The sequence below is a fragment of the Spea bombifrons genome, chromosome 9 (genome assembly GCF_027358695.1).
Source record: "Spea bombifrons isolate aSpeBom1 chromosome 9, aSpeBom1.2.pri, whole genome shotgun sequence".
NCBI classification, from domain to species: Eukaryota; Metazoa; Chordata; class Amphibia; order Anura; family Pelobatidae; genus Spea; species Spea bombifrons.
Window position 1 is genome coordinate 31,989,028 of NC_071095.1, and position 16,757 is coordinate 32,005,784.

At 40.0% G+C, this 16,757-nt stretch overlaps 1 protein-coding gene across 1 annotated transcript; it reads right to left on the reverse strand.

Moving 5' to 3' along the window:
• Nucleotides 1-13,681: 13,681 nt before the first annotated feature.
• Nucleotides 13,682-15,376, reverse strand: ZFP36L1 (ZFP36 ring finger protein like 1). Its single transcript, XM_053475537.1, has 2 exons — nucleotides 15,301-15,376; nucleotides 13,682-14,719 (listed from the first exon to the last, which is right to left on the reverse strand). The coding sequence occupies exons 1-2, from the start codon at nucleotides 15,355-15,357 to the stop codon at nucleotides 13,766-13,768; spliced, it is 1,011 nt and encodes a 336-aa protein (XP_053331512.1). The 5' UTR covers nucleotides 15,358-15,376; the 3' UTR covers nucleotides 13,682-13,765.
• Between the last annotated feature and the right edge of the window lie 1,381 nt (nucleotides 15,377-16,757).

Consider the following 16,757-nt stretch of genomic DNA (forward strand, 5'->3'; position numbering starts at 1 on the left):
TTCAGCTATATTTCCGGATTACAGAAATACAAAAAACAAGCATATGTTTTTCATATTTTTAGGAAACTACAGGACCTAAATTGGCACATGCCTGTTACATTTTCTAAACTTCATAAGGATCTAACTATATTGGTCCAACACGTTATAGTTTTAATTCCAAGGTAATACTGGGAAATCTGGAATAGCTTTATGCATATCCCATGCATGTTTAAATTCCCGCCCTGCTTTGTGCACTCATGATTTGGGGGTCTCTCATAGACGTGTAATTCTATTATACTACACAGATGTGGTATCTATGTATTCAGGATACATGGAACATATTTTTTTGGTCTTTTTTTCTTGTTCCATTTCACCCAACATGCAACATTCATATTAAAATGTAAAAAAGAAACTGAGAACAAAAAAAAATTATCCGCTGCTCTTAAAAGATTTGAGGGTTCTTTTGACAATCTCAGTGAGATGTGACACTTTTAGTCACATATTATTGATCAGATAGGTACTACAGATTTAATATTTTTAAACCTGATAAATTGCTATCTGATTACTCATTAGTGACCCTTAAGGTCACTGATCATTAATCTGTCCGACCGAACAATAGCCAGTGATCATCCCTATTTCACTAACCATAAACAGCACCTAAACACTACAAATTGACCTAACAAAGACTATTTAGCCTATTAAACAAAAAAGCTAAATATAACCACCAAGCTGTTTTTTTTTTCATTTTTTGTGCCCTAGTTGGTTTTGAGATGTAAAAAACTATTTCAATTATTGCACCCAAACCCAGGCGACACCAAAAAGCATTTTGAAAACTATCCCCTAGCCCAGGGGTGGAGAGACACCAAAACAGATATTACTTTAAAAAAAATTATTTTATTTTATTGAAATAATGTTTTAAAGTAAATATCTGTTTGATATGGCACCGCGGCCCCAAAAAATTACATCTTCAAGCCTATTTTATCCAGTATGAAACATTGTATAAAGATATGGTTATTGTCATGGTTATGTACAGTACGTTTTATAACATTATCTTATGACGTGCGATTTATAATGTTGAGGCACAAATGATTGTGATTATGACTGTGTTGGGAAGCAAGGTGTGGGGAGTATGGAATGCAGCTTTGTTTTATCCTAGGTTGTTATTTATTTGTTTCCTAGCTTACTTTTACCCAAACTAGGTAAAGTAATACAATGTGAGCGGGATATTACAGTGCTGCAGAGGGATCTAGATAGACTGGGGGTCTGGGCACACAAATGGCAGATGAAATTCAATGTAGTTAAATGTAAAGTTATGCACTTCGGGGTAGCGAATGCACAAGCAACCTACACCCTAAACAGTAGTGAATTAGGGGTTACGACAAATGAGAAGGATTTGGGAATTGTTATAGACAACAAACTAGGCAACAATGTGCAATGTCAGTCTGCGGTTGCTAAGGCCAGTAAGGTATTGTTGTGTATAAAAAGAGGCATCAATTCGCAGGATAAAAACATAATTTTGCCTCTGTATAAATCAATGGTAAGGCCGCACATTGAATATGCTGTGCAATTTTGGGCACCTTTTCTAAAGAAGGATATCATAGCACTAGAAAGGGTGCAGAGGCGGGCTACAAAATTAATAAAAGGAATGGAGCACTATAGTTATGAAGAAAGGTTAACAAATTTAAATCTGTTTAGTTGAGAAAAACGGCGCCTCAGAGGGGATATGATAGCATAAATAGATAGCATCTGTTCATAAACAGGACTATGCATAGGACACATGGTCACGCGTTTAGACTGGAAGAAAGGAGATTTAGCCTAAAGCAGAGGAAAGGATTTTTTACAGTAAGGACAATAAGGATGTGGAATTCTCTGCCTGCAGAGGTCGTTTTATCGGAGTCTGTACAGACGTTTAAACAGCAACTAGATGGATACTTGGAAAAACATAATATTCGGGGATATAATCTTTAATTATGGGGAAACAGCTTAATGATCCAAGGAGAAATCTGACTGCCATTTTGGGGTCAAGAAGGAATTTTTTCCATAGTTTGTGCAAAATTCGAAAGAGCCTTCTTTTGGATCAACAGCAACAAATTAACCGATATAGGAAAGGCTGAACTTGATGGACGCTTGTCGTTTTTCAGCCTATATGTAACTATGTAACTATCACGCAGATATTATTGCTGGCTGATTGTGCCTTTCTTCAGTGTAATCAACTGGAGACGGCACTGCTACGTATGGATTCCCGTTTGTTAGAGTTGGGTTCTAAGGAGTTAGGTGTAGCGGCCAATGGCTTGCTGTTTGGCAATACTTTTGTAAAGGAATTGAATCGACAGGTCTCCATGTTAACTTTTTGGAACAAGGCCGAGACATCTCTGAAGAAGGTTTTTCACGATACATGTTTTTCCTACAGGGCTTGGTGACCGAGGGGCCGGGTCTCCAGCTTTCTCCACAAGGTGTCAGAGGAAGGGGTACTACTGGTTTTTCCAGAACGCTTCAACTTGGGTAAGTCATCAAAAAATGTTATCTTTCTTCCTTGTTTTTGGAGGTTACGTGCAGGATATCAGGTTTTATCCCCAACTGGGAACTGATTACCTCCAATACAACTCCAAAATAATGCCCCAGCGGGGACAAGGGTAAGTTACAACTACAACCAACCAATCCCGTTCCTGGGATCAAAAATACCCTTATTATTACCCCACCCTAAAACATCACTTTTATTAACATGTTTGTTAAAAGGTATAACCAAAAAAGATGTTTAAAGACACCAGTGTCACCAGTCCTACCGTAAAAGGTATACGTCACCGTGACATGAGGGCATATGCCCACAGTCGTATAACACTAATAGTATCACATCAGCTGCAGTCCTAACAACAAGAATAATAGAATTATGACCAGGGACACGGGCTTATTAAAAACTCAGACAAATAGCCCCCCTGACATGTTTCGCTCCTCAGAGCTTCATCAGAGGTCTGGGCTAATGGCTTCCAAAATGGAGACTGTTTGGCCTTATATCTCCTTTGTTAGTGACATCACGGATTAGGGGAGGGAACAACCATATCCAATGGTTATCGATATATTAGATGTCCAAATCCCACCAAGGACACCAAGATCCATCAAGGCACTATATCCAAAAACACCAGTGTAAATTCACATCGTTTTAGCATATCCGCCATAAACATCACAATTTTTAAGAGCAGAGGATATTTTTTTTTGTTCTCAGTTTCTTTTTACATTTTAATATGAATGTTATACCCATCACAATTGAATAATTCCGTTCCCAAAGATCCCTATCACAATATAAGTCTCCATAATACAGTCATACCTCCCTATAGAGTAAGTAAATCATTATCAAATAATCAATATTACAAGTCAAAGAGAGTCCTATTATTTGGAACCTACAAATAGGCTGAGAAGGAAAAACCTTCATTTAAGCCTAGAGGACTCAGACTTTTGAGTCTATAGATCCACTTGGCTTCCTCTTTTAATATTAGTCGATCCAGATTCCCTTTTTCGTGGACCAAGTTTAAGTTGGGAGATACCCCAAAACTTCAGAGACTCTAGATCTCCACCATGTAAAAAATTAATTAACTTGACGGGCCAGAGGTGTTTCTTCTTTCCTCCTTATAGTGCCCAAGTGTTGGGATATACGTCTACGGAACTCCTGGATGGTGATCTTTCTTGTCTGAAGTTCATGCGTGAACTTCATCCCAATGGTATTATTGTTGAGACTATTAACAAAATCCAAGTGCAGGATCCCCATCCCAAAAAATCTAAACGTCATCAAAATAAAACGTGACTAGTGTAAAATAATAAATCCTCATTAAAAACGTGCTCGTGCTCCCACCACCCCAAAAATAAATTAGCATAAATGGGAGCACATGTGCTCCCCATAGCGGTTCCCCTAATCTGGTGATAAAAAGTGGAATCAAACAAGAAAAAATTGTGTGTGAGTACAAACCGTAGTAATATGAGGACAAAAGAATTATGTTCCCTAAGAATAATACTTCTAGTGTTCAAAAAACTCTTCACTGCTTGAATCCCTAAATCGTGCTGGATATTAGTGTACAAAGATTCTACATCAAGACTTGCCAAAAGTGTGGTGTTAGTGACCGTAATATCATTAATTTTCTTCAGCGTATCTTTGGTATCCCCTAAAAATGAGGGTAAAGTCCTCACAAAAGAAGAAAGAATCTTGTCAACATAAATGCTGGCCCCTTGTGTCAGGCTATCATTGCCTGACACAATGGGCCTCCCTTTCATCAGTAAAGTGTTCTTATGCACTTTTGGGAGTGCATAAAATGTGGCCAAATAGGTGATACATTTAAAATGAACAATCTCATTGACATAGCATCATCTAGGATACCCCTTAACGCCTGCAGAAAATCAGCGGTAGGATTATTGGGCAGGACAGTATATGTATCAGAATCATCCAGCAGATTCTTAACCATAGAAACATAATTGGACTTTTCCATGAGGACAATATTGCCCCCTTTATCACTTGGTTTTACAACCACATTATCCAGACTTCTTAGCTCATCCACCCACCAAAGCTGATGGTTCACCAGTAGTCAGATTTGAATGAATCCTATCCATCCTGGGGTGTAGCTTCTTAATATCCTCCATGAGAAGAGTCACGAAAGTCTCAACATTAGGATACTGTGAGATACTTGGTGTAAATTGTGACCGCGGTTTTAAATTTGTTTGGGATGTCAATGGAACCAATTAAGTCCCCTCATTCTCTCTCAAGAGGCTATCCAGAACCCCAACCGCTACTGATTCTCTGTCCCTTAATAACCTAATATCCTGTTCCCTATTGATATGCCACTTGTGTAGGGCCAGTTTTCTGGCAAATAGATGGATATCTTTTGCCCACATAAACTCATCGAATTTAGGAACCGGAGTAAAGGATAAACCCTTTCTGAGAACACTAATTTGGTCCTCAGTTAACTGATGGGATGATAGATTAAAGATCTGTAGGGAGGAATTACTATCTTGATTCCCTCCAATAATATCATCATAGCCGTGACCTATGTGGAGGGAAGGGGGTTGGTCATCCCTAAAAAATGAAGAGAGGGTACAGGGGCTCCGGTATGTTGGGAGGATTGTCCCCCTGCAAACACATTTTGTGACATTGGTAGGAGTTGACCGGCTATATGTGAGGTCTGGTGTGATGTTGGATGAACCATGGGACCTGTACTATGCCAGTAGTCACTGGTCCACTGGGCGCAGCTGATAAGCCAGCACCCAATGATAAAAGGCCTGATCTTGATTGTACCGATATGTTTGGCCGATGTGGTTGATTTAAACATGCTGTACTACTACCGGCACCAGAGTAAAATGGAAATTGATTAGATTTTTTGGGAGCTTCTTGTGGTTTATGTTGTAATCTTCTCCCTTTCCGTTTGGTCCCCAAACATCTGAACCCATCAGCTTCCGAGCTGGATTCCTCGGGACCAGAGGTTTCAGAAACCGAAATGTCTGTGTACGTATTCTGCGTATTATACCTATTTTTGGTTCTATTCTTATAATCGTACACGTGACCAGTCTCAAAGTCCTGCCAGTCCCTGATAAATTTCTTTTGTTTACGCTCCTTGATGTCACTTTTAAAAATCTCAAGATTTTTTTGTAAATGAATCTCAAGTTGTTGGAATATGAGGTTATTAATGAACACCTGTATTTCCCTAATTTCCTTCTCTAACTGCTCCTGTATCTTATTATAGTACGTCTTCTCGTAATCGAGAAGGCATCTAATCATTCGCAGTGAGTTCTCAGTTAGTAATTTTCCCCAACCTTGAATAAAGGAGGGATCCTCTTTATGAGAATTCGATACTATAGGGATCCTCAACCCCCTGTAAACAATATTTTTTGGAGGTAGGTTTCAAAGCTAGTAATTTAACACCAGGTCTTAATTTGCTGGTTATATGTTTTGGTAATATTTTTGAACGCTGACTGAATCTCAAACTGGTGGAGAGGAAGACTCTCAGTGGTAAACACTTGTGCTCCCTCGGCTAATAGGCTCTCTACATTAATATTCTGCTGTAAAAAACCTGCCATATTGCAAGTAGGGCAACAAAAACCAATGGGGACATAACCCCACTCAAATACAATTCCAAAATAATGCCCCAGCAGGGACAAGGGTAAGTTACAACTAAAACTAGCCAATCCCGTTCCCGGGATCAAGAATACCCTTATTATTACCCCACCCTAAAACATCACTTTTATTAACGTGTTTGTTAAAAGGTATAACCAAAAAAGATGTTTAAAAACACCAGTGTCACCAGTCCTAACATAAAAGGTATACATCACTGTGACATGAGCAGTGGCGACTCTAGAAACAATATATAGGGGGGGCAGACAAGATATCACAGTCAAACTGGGGGGGCATTAATAATTTCCACCATTAAATCATACCACTGAAAAAACACACACACACACACATATATATATATATATATATATATATATATATATATATATATATATATATATTGCCAAAAGTAATGTGCTATGGAATGATACTTTTGTTATTGGACAATACAATACTTGATCATTCAACATGGGAAGCCTGAAGCCACAATTTAGTATGACTAATCCTTGAAATCCTTTAAACAACACAATACCTTAACTTTTCCACTAAATATTAGTCCCTGCTGCCGATATATATATAAATATATATATATATAAATATTAGACCCTGCTGCCGATAGCAGGTATAGATCAACACATTAACATACAAACCCAGCTTTGCATGTATAGATCAATTGAAATTCACTTGTGATCTCAGCGCTGAAGGTATATATCAAATAAACAGAATCAGGCATACAAATCCTGTATTTGCAGCTATACAATAATAATATATGAAATGTAGCATTGCAGGTATAGATCAAATCAATACATGGAAACAGCATTGCAGGTATTAATCAACTGAACAAGACATACAAACCCTGTATTTGCAGGTATACATAAATAATGTATGGAAACATAGCATAGCAGATATGGATCTACAGAAGAATACACAAACCAAGCTTTGCAGGTACAGATCAATTGGAATTCACATAAAAACACGGCATTAAAGGTATATTTTAAACCCCCTAAATTACAGGGATAGATCACAGGTTGCACACCCCAACCACACTGCCCCCATAGAACCTGGCCAGCACCCAGATAACGCACATAAGATTTGCCATCTTTGTCCCATATACACCCTGCCTGTGCCATCTCGATCCCCAAGGCTCAAACACCCTGCTAGTGCCCTCTTTGCCCTTCCACAATTATACATCTATGATACACACAATCACATTAACTCATGCTCTCCCTCATTCAGACAAATCATCCACATATTAACTCATGCTCTCCGTCATTCAGACAATTCATCCATTTTAAGAAACTACACCCCTTGGAGCTTCAAATGAGGAGCTACATGTATTTCTAGGACAAAAGTTGAGTGCACAAATAATGATGGAATATGTTGCTTTGGCTTGAAAATATGTTTTTTCTAACCATAACGACATGTTCATTTGTGTCTTGCGCACTCCAGGTTTGTACTAGAAACACATACAGCCCCTCATTTGATGCGCCAAGGGGTGTAGTTTTTGCAAATGTGTACTTTTTGTGCCATAATTTAACTTCCTACGTGAGCAGTAATGCCACGTCAAGGCTTCAACCCTAATTACTGATCATTCACACGCCTTTCATATCTCCATTCACTCACAGAAGCACACACCATTCTTTCCATACATTTACTCACAGTAGCACACACCATTCTTTCCCCTTACAATTCCAAAGAAATGATGGTAAAGGGAGAAAAAAAAAATCACTTTTACAGCAAAAATATATTTTGCAGTAAAAATGCAAGGCGCTCCAGGGATGAGATGGTTACTCACGTACCGCACAGGCTAAATGGCTGATTTTAATAATATTTGCAGTTCATCAGGATTTCAAAAATTGCCTCCCTCTACCGTTGGCTAAATTTAACCCCATGATCAAAGGGATCATAGGATTAAAAATTAGTATCGGCCATTTTTAAAAAGGGAATGTGACTTTTTATAGCTATATGATCGCTGTGGTAACATTGGCTACAGTGATCATTTAGCTAGAATACTTAAACTTTTTTTTTTTTTTTTTTTAAAGTTAAACTACTTTATTTTTAAATAATTTAATTTGGGGGTCTCTAGGCAATTTTGATCTTTTTTTATCTGCCTTTAGAGACCCCCAAACCTTTTTGTTTACATTTTTATTTTTTTTAACTTAATATTTTTATTCTTTTTACAATCTATATACCGTTGGAAAGGTGAGGCGATTACCTTTCCAAGGGTATATGTTGGGGGTATGTAGCTGCTTAGATGCCTGAGATACAGGCATCTAAGCAGCATGCCCCCATACCTCTTTAACTGACAATTGTCAGTTGTTAATAAAGTTACGCGGTGACGTCATCGCGTCATTGCGCGAGACGTCACTGGGCAGATCAGGTGGCCCCGGTGATGCCCTTCAGTGTGAGGGGCAGATCGCCAGGGTAGGTGGTGATGGAGGTCCACAGACCTCCATCAAGGTAAGATAGTGCTAGTGACGGCATGGTGCCGTCGTTAGCACCTGACTGGGACTGCTAGCGATGGCACCATGCCGTCGTTAGCAGTCAAGGACTGTCCTAGGTGGTTACAAATTCGGCGGGGGGGCAACAGGGGGGGCAAGGAATAACCTAGAGGGGGCAATTGCCCCCCCTTGCCCCCCTGTAGCGACGCCACCTGACATGAGGGCATATGCCCACAGTCGTATAAGACTAATAGTATCACATCATATATACTGTTGATGGCTGCAGTCCTAACAACAAGAATAATAGAATTATGACCAGTGACACAGGCTTATTAAAAACTCAAACAAATAGCCCGTCACACCAACCGGTGTAGTACGTACATGGACTGGCTACCCGGTAGAGATGGCACAGCCAATTTCAGTATGTGAGGGGTTAATTCGATTGTATAGGCATGTGGCGCCAAAAGGTCTTTTTAGATAAATTGGTCTTTTGAAGCTGGGACTCCAACCAAGGCCCTCTGCAAGGTGTGAAATTTCACAGGGAGGCAGTGCCTTTAAGTCTGCTAGCCGAGTCCTTCACCATATGCCTGTATCCCCTCATATATAATGGATTCTTTGATATGCTAAGTGACCACTAGCAGTCAGGAAAACCATTTCATATCCAGGTCATATCCAACACACATCAATAATAACTCATATATTCATCATCATACCTCCTTGTGTGCATACCTAGAACGGGGAAAGCGCACCCTACAAAAAGAGTACAAACATGGCAGCGCCACTTAACCAGTTTGGAAGGAATTGTGAAGTCTATGATGTTTAGTCATAAGTAGCTAGTGTGACATATCTATGGGCTTCACAATTTACAGGAAATTCATAAGTGCATGAATTATGGCTGTGGCGAGCACAGGAGGGACGATAAAATGAAAATAAGTTATTTGGACTGATATGTTTCCACCACACAAGGGGGAGGTCACTTATGGTACACCTTCCCTCCGCTTATACCACCTCTGGGCCGGCTTGGAAACTCGAGATGAACTGGGAAAGTGTATAAAATTAACGAGAGAAGATGGGTCATTGTGCTTACCAGGGGCCAAGATCTAATTTTGAGTAAGTCGCCATCTTTCCTTGCCGGAGCCCTACGGACAGAAAAAATGTTACTTGACCATTCAGTGAGTAGTTAGGTTTTCTGTAATTTTCTCCTTTTTATTTTATCTGTTGGTGTAAATAATCTGTTTATCATCTTTTTGTGTATGCACTGTGATTTTTTGTTCATAATAAATATCTGCCTTTGTCTGGTAAAGACTCACGTTACCTGATTAGACCATTTTATCGGTAATCTGAAATCACATAATTATTGTGTTAAAATATATTGTGTGGGTTGTTAGTCTGGTTCGCTTGGGGGTACCAAGGCACCCCATTTCTAAATTGTCTTGGTGGTGGCAGCGTTATTTTGATATTTGTTACATCATTATAGTTAATTGCGGGTGGTATTAAGGGTGGATATTTGTATTTTTATTACTATTTTCGGTCTAGGGCAGACAGATAATGAATTTTAACCCTTTTACCACCAGAACCAAGTCAAGCGCACGCTTGGAGTAGAGTGTGTTCGTGACAGCCCCCCTGACATGTTTCGCTCTTCAGAGCTTCATCAGAGGTCTGGGCTAATGGCTTCCAAAATGGAGACTGTTTGGCCTTATATCTCCTTTGTTAGTGACATCACGGATTAGGGGAGGGAACAATCATATCCAATGGTTACCGATATATTAGATGTGTTGCCAAACCCAGCCAATTGCTTTAAAGGTAACTAAGCATGACATCACCCACATAGTCCAATAGAATTCCATACACATGATGGACAGCTGTTCTCTCCAATTCCCAAAGGTGAACAAACAAATTGACTCACCAATCATTGATGTTCCTTGCCGCTCAGAACCACTCCTATTACTGGATTTCCTACCTGTTGTAATTCTTATTACTCACATTACACCCGGTTCACCAATACAAATTGCTGGGCAACGTTTGAGCGTTCCAGGTTAACGCCATCTTTTTCTTTCCGGAGGGAGTTGTTTTCTCGGTCCATCAAAGGACAAAGAATCTTTTGTCGTCTGTTTCTTATCCATATTTCTCTAAACTTCCCTAAACTTTGTATAGCTAAATGCTTACATTCCTATATCTCTATCACTTCTACTCTTCAGTCTCGTTTGACATCTCAACTACTCATTTCTTATGTAAAGCCTTTCTGACCAGTCTCCTCTGCTACTGTAGCCAGATGGGTTTGTTGGTTACTTACCTGGAGGGATTGACAGATAGTTTGGTGCACAGTCGGTCAGAGGAGCAGCAGTGTCAGGGGCTTTTAGATGTAGTTTGTCCGACGTTTTGAGCACAGCAGATTGGTCTAGTTTATCTAGCTTCCCCACATTTTATTTTAAACCTGTTTCTTCAGCGACTTTGGCTTTAGTTTTGCAGCGTTAAAACTGCTAATATGAGCCTACTGTAAATCTCATGACCCGACGCAGTTGCAGCCCGAAGAGGCCTAACATAACTCCTTTGTCTACCAGTACAGGTCCGGATCTGTTTCTTCCTGCTTTGCAGGATGGACTCCCATACGTAAAATAGAGGGACTCCAGTGTGCAGCATGCATCCTGATACCTCCACTAACTATGCAAAGACAGAAGAAAAAAAAAAAATTCTGAGTTTCCACTAGATTTATGGCTGTTGTGGTCCACCTAGAAAGGTAAGTGTGATGTGTTTGAGATTGTAAGGCAATGTGTTTTCATACAGTTTATGGGGGTTTAAAAGTTAGCTCCACCAACAAATAATGAGGTTTACATCCTCAGGATTTGGGGGTCCCTTGTAATTGTGCAATGACATATAACACATATGTGGCATCTACAGTACGTGCTCAGAAGGCAAAAGCATTTTTTTGGTGTGTGTGTGGGGGGGTTTCTTGCTTGTTCCAAGTAGTTCAATGTGTAGCATCCACCCCACAACATGCCTGACATATGATAAGATGGAGGGGGGCACACATAAAATCCAGTGTTCCTATTAGATTTGTGGGAGTTTTATTTGGTCTGGGCCATCTAGAAATACACAAAGTGTCTCAAATCCTCAGATGTATTATGGAATACATAGTTTGTGGGTATTATTTTGGTGTTCAAAGGTAGCTTTATCCCCCAAAATCATGGTGTCCCGTTTCAACTATAAACCCCACGTTTCAACTGTAAACCCATTCATGACTTGGCCTCTTGTCACTGTGCAGTGCTGCCACACCACATGTGGTATATGGCCTCTGTGTGCGCAGTGGATTAATTTTTTTTAATTTCTTGTTGCACTTGCTATGTGAAAGGAAAGCAAAGCAAAAAACCCTCAAAATCCTGAGTTCCTGTAAGTTTTTTTTAAATCCCCCCACTACGTCAGTTTGCCTGGTAGGGCATACAGTCCACCCCTCCCTTACCTTTTTAAGGGCCCATTCAACTAGACCCAAAAAAGCCCAAAGCTTTACGCATATCGTCTACATTTTTTTATTCTCACACAGCATGTGGCCGGGCATATCTAGTCAGCAGCCAATCTCACAGTGGAGAGAAAGAATGTGTGAGCGTTTGGCAATATCTGGCAAATGCAGATGTCCAGAGTGCCAGGTTGCCTGTCCGGCCCCGACTGTCACCTACATTGTCGGTCAGGCGTCAGTATAACCTAAATCTGTAGAAACAAAGAAGCCTCCCAGCAGCAGTTATGATAAAAGACTGCTTAGTCATATAAGGCTAGTCATTATACTAAATAAGCGGTGTAATAACCTAGAATATTATGAAGAAGCTGAGTAAAAGCGGTTTTATTTCAAATAGTTAGACCTTTTTAACTCAACATCATACACAGGCAGACAAAACTACCTAATTATTTTAGATCAATGTGCAACCTTGGTTAACCTTTACCAAGAAACTTTAAAAGGAAACATCAGTGGAGACTGGTGGCCTTGCTGCCGCACGTAGTCTAAACCAATTCTTTACGGAAATATCACACAGGTATAACAGGTTTACAACATGCTTTGGCTGTAAAAGCACAGGAAGGCAAAATTCTATCTCAAATTTTAATTGCCAGACACCTTGGTACTCAAAGTTGTATATGGCACCAACGATTAGTAGACAAAAATACACTTGTTTATTTAGTGCCATTCTCGATAAACAAGAAACCATCAGAGAGATACTTATTTGGAATGTTTTAAAGAAAAAAAATATCCATATACATGCATTGTAGATAGTACCTCTCAAACTGACACAAACATAGATCAAAAATATACTGTTTTACAGTATAGGCATTTACAATGGCAATTTGCTAGCTAGATTAATGAAAAGGAAAAAAAAGCAGAGAAAATATTTACAAATACAATGGCCATGGGCTCTAAAATAAATAAATGCACAGTCTTAAATTAACCTTAATAATCCTACAGCTATTATATTTAAGAAACAAAAAAAATGTAAAATTCAAAAATGAATAATGTTAATCAATAAATACATTCCTCATAAGTTAAGATGCTGTTTCATATTTTATATGCAGTGACAAGCAAACATTTCCACACTCCAATTTTTCTCCGGAAGTTAGACACTATTAAAAAACGGTTAGAGAGGAAAAACAAAAAACAAACACAACAACCCCATATTCACTCTGCACCACCCAAATGCTACATTAAAGCATAAATGGGTTCTGTAAACCTAACGTTAAGAAATCAAACAGGTCAGGGGCCTTCTTGAAAAACTTCTCTCTACACAACAAATTTGGATTAGAAGAATCAAACAAGCACGAAGATGATTTTCACAATCCTGTTCCACAATCAAGTTTTTAATCTATCACAGCTTGTTCTCCTTGCAGTGCAGGCATAATCACTTTGCAAAAGCAGTACAAAATGGTGCTCTGGGAATAGAAGGTACCAACATACTGCAAGTGTTGGGGTGGTGGTTCAGTTTGAAATGATTGTAGCAGAATTATATTGTGGTTGCCACCAGAGGGCATTTTGGTAATTTGTTATTCGTGTATTCAACGATCAGGAAAAGTATGGTCATTGCCACCTTCTACAGGAAACAATACAAACGAAAATTGAGAGATAATGGGTCATTACAGTTAAATAGACGTATTGGCAAAACTTGGCTGGGCCAAGAGATCAATATAATAACGATGGTATGTTCTATTGTTTTATTTAGATCAACTCATCCTCAATTCGTTGCACTGAGGTGAGGCACAGCACAGTGGAGACTTTCCTGGCTTAGTCATCAAATATTGACAGTCTGCTAAAGATTGGGAGACGTTTAGTGGTATCAAGGGTAGGGGAGCCTGAACCACTGCTGGAGCTGCTCAAGTAGCCTTCTTGGTCTGATAGGGAGTCTGGTGGGCTGACGGGAGGTTCAAAAACTTCTGGCGATTCAGACGTGGGTGGAAGGGTTAATGTAGAGGGCTCATGGCCTTTCCCACTGCTTAGGGGCACTTGCATTTCCAAAGTTTGGGCAAACAGGTTGGGCAGCTCTTGGTTGGATATAGTAAAAGAGTTGTTAGCCCAAATCAAATCTTCACCGCCAGAAAAAACTGGAGTAGTGGCACATGTTGGACTGACCAGCAGCCCGCTAGTAGTGGGAAAACCAGCAAAACTAAAGCTATGATGGAGCCGAGGTCTCTCTGTTTTAGTGGCAGGTACAGGCAACGGTGCTTGGTCATGTAACGTAAAACGACGTTCTTCCTCATTATGTATGAAGTGGCACCTTGGTCCATAAGGACAAAAGCCAATGGTGTGGAAGGTGCGACACAGCTCAGTCTTGTACTTGTGGTGCCTTATCAAACTTCTAAGCTCACGGATGCCATGAGCAAACTGACACTTGTCACCATATGTGCAAGATCCATTCTCTTCAAAGGGACGACACAGCTCTGTCTTGTAACGGCTGGAGTTCACTTGCACATTATGTTTTGGAAGTAATCGCTGTGCACTGTCAGAAAATGATCGGTCTCGAAATTTGCTTTCATTATTACCCGTACTCATGGAAAGTTCAACTTGAAGACCAGGAAGCAGATTCTGATTGTACTTGGAGCTGGGCAAAGTAACAGAGTGCCTCCTTGAGAAACCCACTCTAGCTGGTGTTCCAACTGCCTTCCTGTCCATCAAAGAGACATTTGGATCCCTTGAGTTTATTACATTATTGTCATAGTTTTTCATTGTGTCACTCTGTGGCTGGATAAACAAAACACAATACAGAAAAACAGTGTAAGGAACAAATCTACTCTTGATCTATCATTACTGCAGAACAGTTAGAATTAAGACAAAGGAAGAGTGGTATATACTAAAAGAAAATGGAAGAAGGACCTCCTCGCATTTTAATACATCACAACTAAATTAACAAACGTTATCCTGCAGTAAGAGTATGCGAGGAAAGACTCTCATGAAGAAATCACACAGATTTCGAACAAAGAAAAGGAAATCAGCATGGTTACCAGATATACAAAAGCATATTAGCAAAAGGAAACTAAAAGATCATGAAAAATCAAGGAAGCTTATATTCATTGGTGTAGAAAATAAATAAAATAGACAAAATTGGCCATAAAGACGAAGGCTTAATTGATGACGTGTATATATATATATATATATATTACACTTAAAGATAAGTATTTCGTCTGTTAAACAATAGAGGAAACTCATGACGTAATCAACAATATGGTTTTGTTTATAAAGCGGCTACATATCCTCGTTACAACACGTTAAACATCTACATGGTTAAAAAGGAGAAACGTTACTTGTGCCGTAACAGCTCTTACCTTGTTTAAAACGTCACTTAAATCAAAAGTTCCTGGCCAGATCAATACTGCAGACATATTGAAAACTTCGTAAACCCGCTCGATAAACTTATCACGATAATCACAAAGTTATAAAGTTATAGAGTCCCAAAAGCGGGTGACCACCACGTTTCTCTCCCCTCCCCGCCGTCGATATAAACTTTTATTTCGCTCTTCAAATGATAAAACTCTTCTTCCAGACTTATAAAGTTTTTGTTTCTGTGGCTCGATCGGGTGGAGACTTCGCTGATTTGAATAAGGAAGTGAACGAGTAGGAGGGGAAATAAGAAAAGAAAAAAAACAACAACACCGATTGACGTTGAAGTAGATTATATCTCCAATGCCATATGACAGGGGCGTCCAACATGCGGCCCGCGGGCCAAATGCGGCCCGCGTGAGATCGGCAGCCAGGATCACAAGAGCCCGGCTGCTTGCTTGTGGGAGGGTCTATTGTCCTGCACAGAGGAAGCGGGAGGCCACGCCCCCTGCTGAAGTCTGTGAGCGGCATCGAGAGCTGTAGTGCAGGTAAGGGGGTGGGGGAGGGTGTTTGAATGAGTATGCGTGATTGAGGGAATGAATCTGTGAATGAATGAATTTGTGTGTGTGATAGCATGGATGTGTAAGAAGTGCTGGAACCTAGGCATGATGGGACTGTGATTGCTGTTAGCAATCACACTCCTATCATGCCAAGTCAGCCAGTACATGCTGAAACCTGGCTAGCTGCCCCCTTGTGTACTGATGCTGCCAGCAGTATGGGGTCTGCACTTACAGCCACCTTGTACCAGCATGTACTGGCTGACTTGGGATGATAGGAGTGTGATTGCTAACAGCTAACAGCAATCTGCTAACAGCAGTCACAGTCCCATCATGCCTAGGTTCCAGCATTTACTGGTTGTCTGGGTATAAAAAGAGTGTGTTTGCTGTTAGCAATCCCACTGCTATCATGCCAAGTCAGCCAGTACATGCTGAAACCTGGCTAGCTGCCCCCCTTGTGTATTGATGCTGCCAGCAGTATGGGGTCTGCACTTACAGCCACCCTTTACCAGCATGTACTGGCTGACTTGGGATGATAGGGGTGTGATTGCTAACAGCTAACAGCAATCTGCTAATAGCAGTCACAGTCCCATCATGCCTAGGTTCCAGCATTTACTGGTTGCCTGGGTATAAAAAGAGTGTGTTTGCTGTTAGCAATCACACTCCTATCATGCCAAGTCATATTGTTGATTTTTTTTTGTCCAATTGTGGTGTGTTAACGCACTAAAATTGGACAAAAAATACAATAACTATTAATTTATATATGATTGTTGACAGCACTCCTATCATGCCCAGCCAACCAGTACATGCTGGAATCTGGGTATTGCTGTTAACAATCATAATATATAATTTTTTTTGTACAATTTTGGTGTGTAACTTACTTTTATTAAAAGTGTGGGATTTTT

Bases quoted from the DNA above. Each gene is read 5' to 3' on its own strand.
- ZFP36L1 (XM_053475537.1), bottom strand. From the start codon at position 15,357: ATGTCTGCAGTATTGATCTGGCCAGGAACTTTTGATTTAAGTGACGTT. The intron at 14,720-15,300 runs GTAAGAGCTGTT...TTGTTTATCCAG, and splicing joins TAAGTGACGTTTTAAACAAG to CCACAGAGTGACACAATGAA.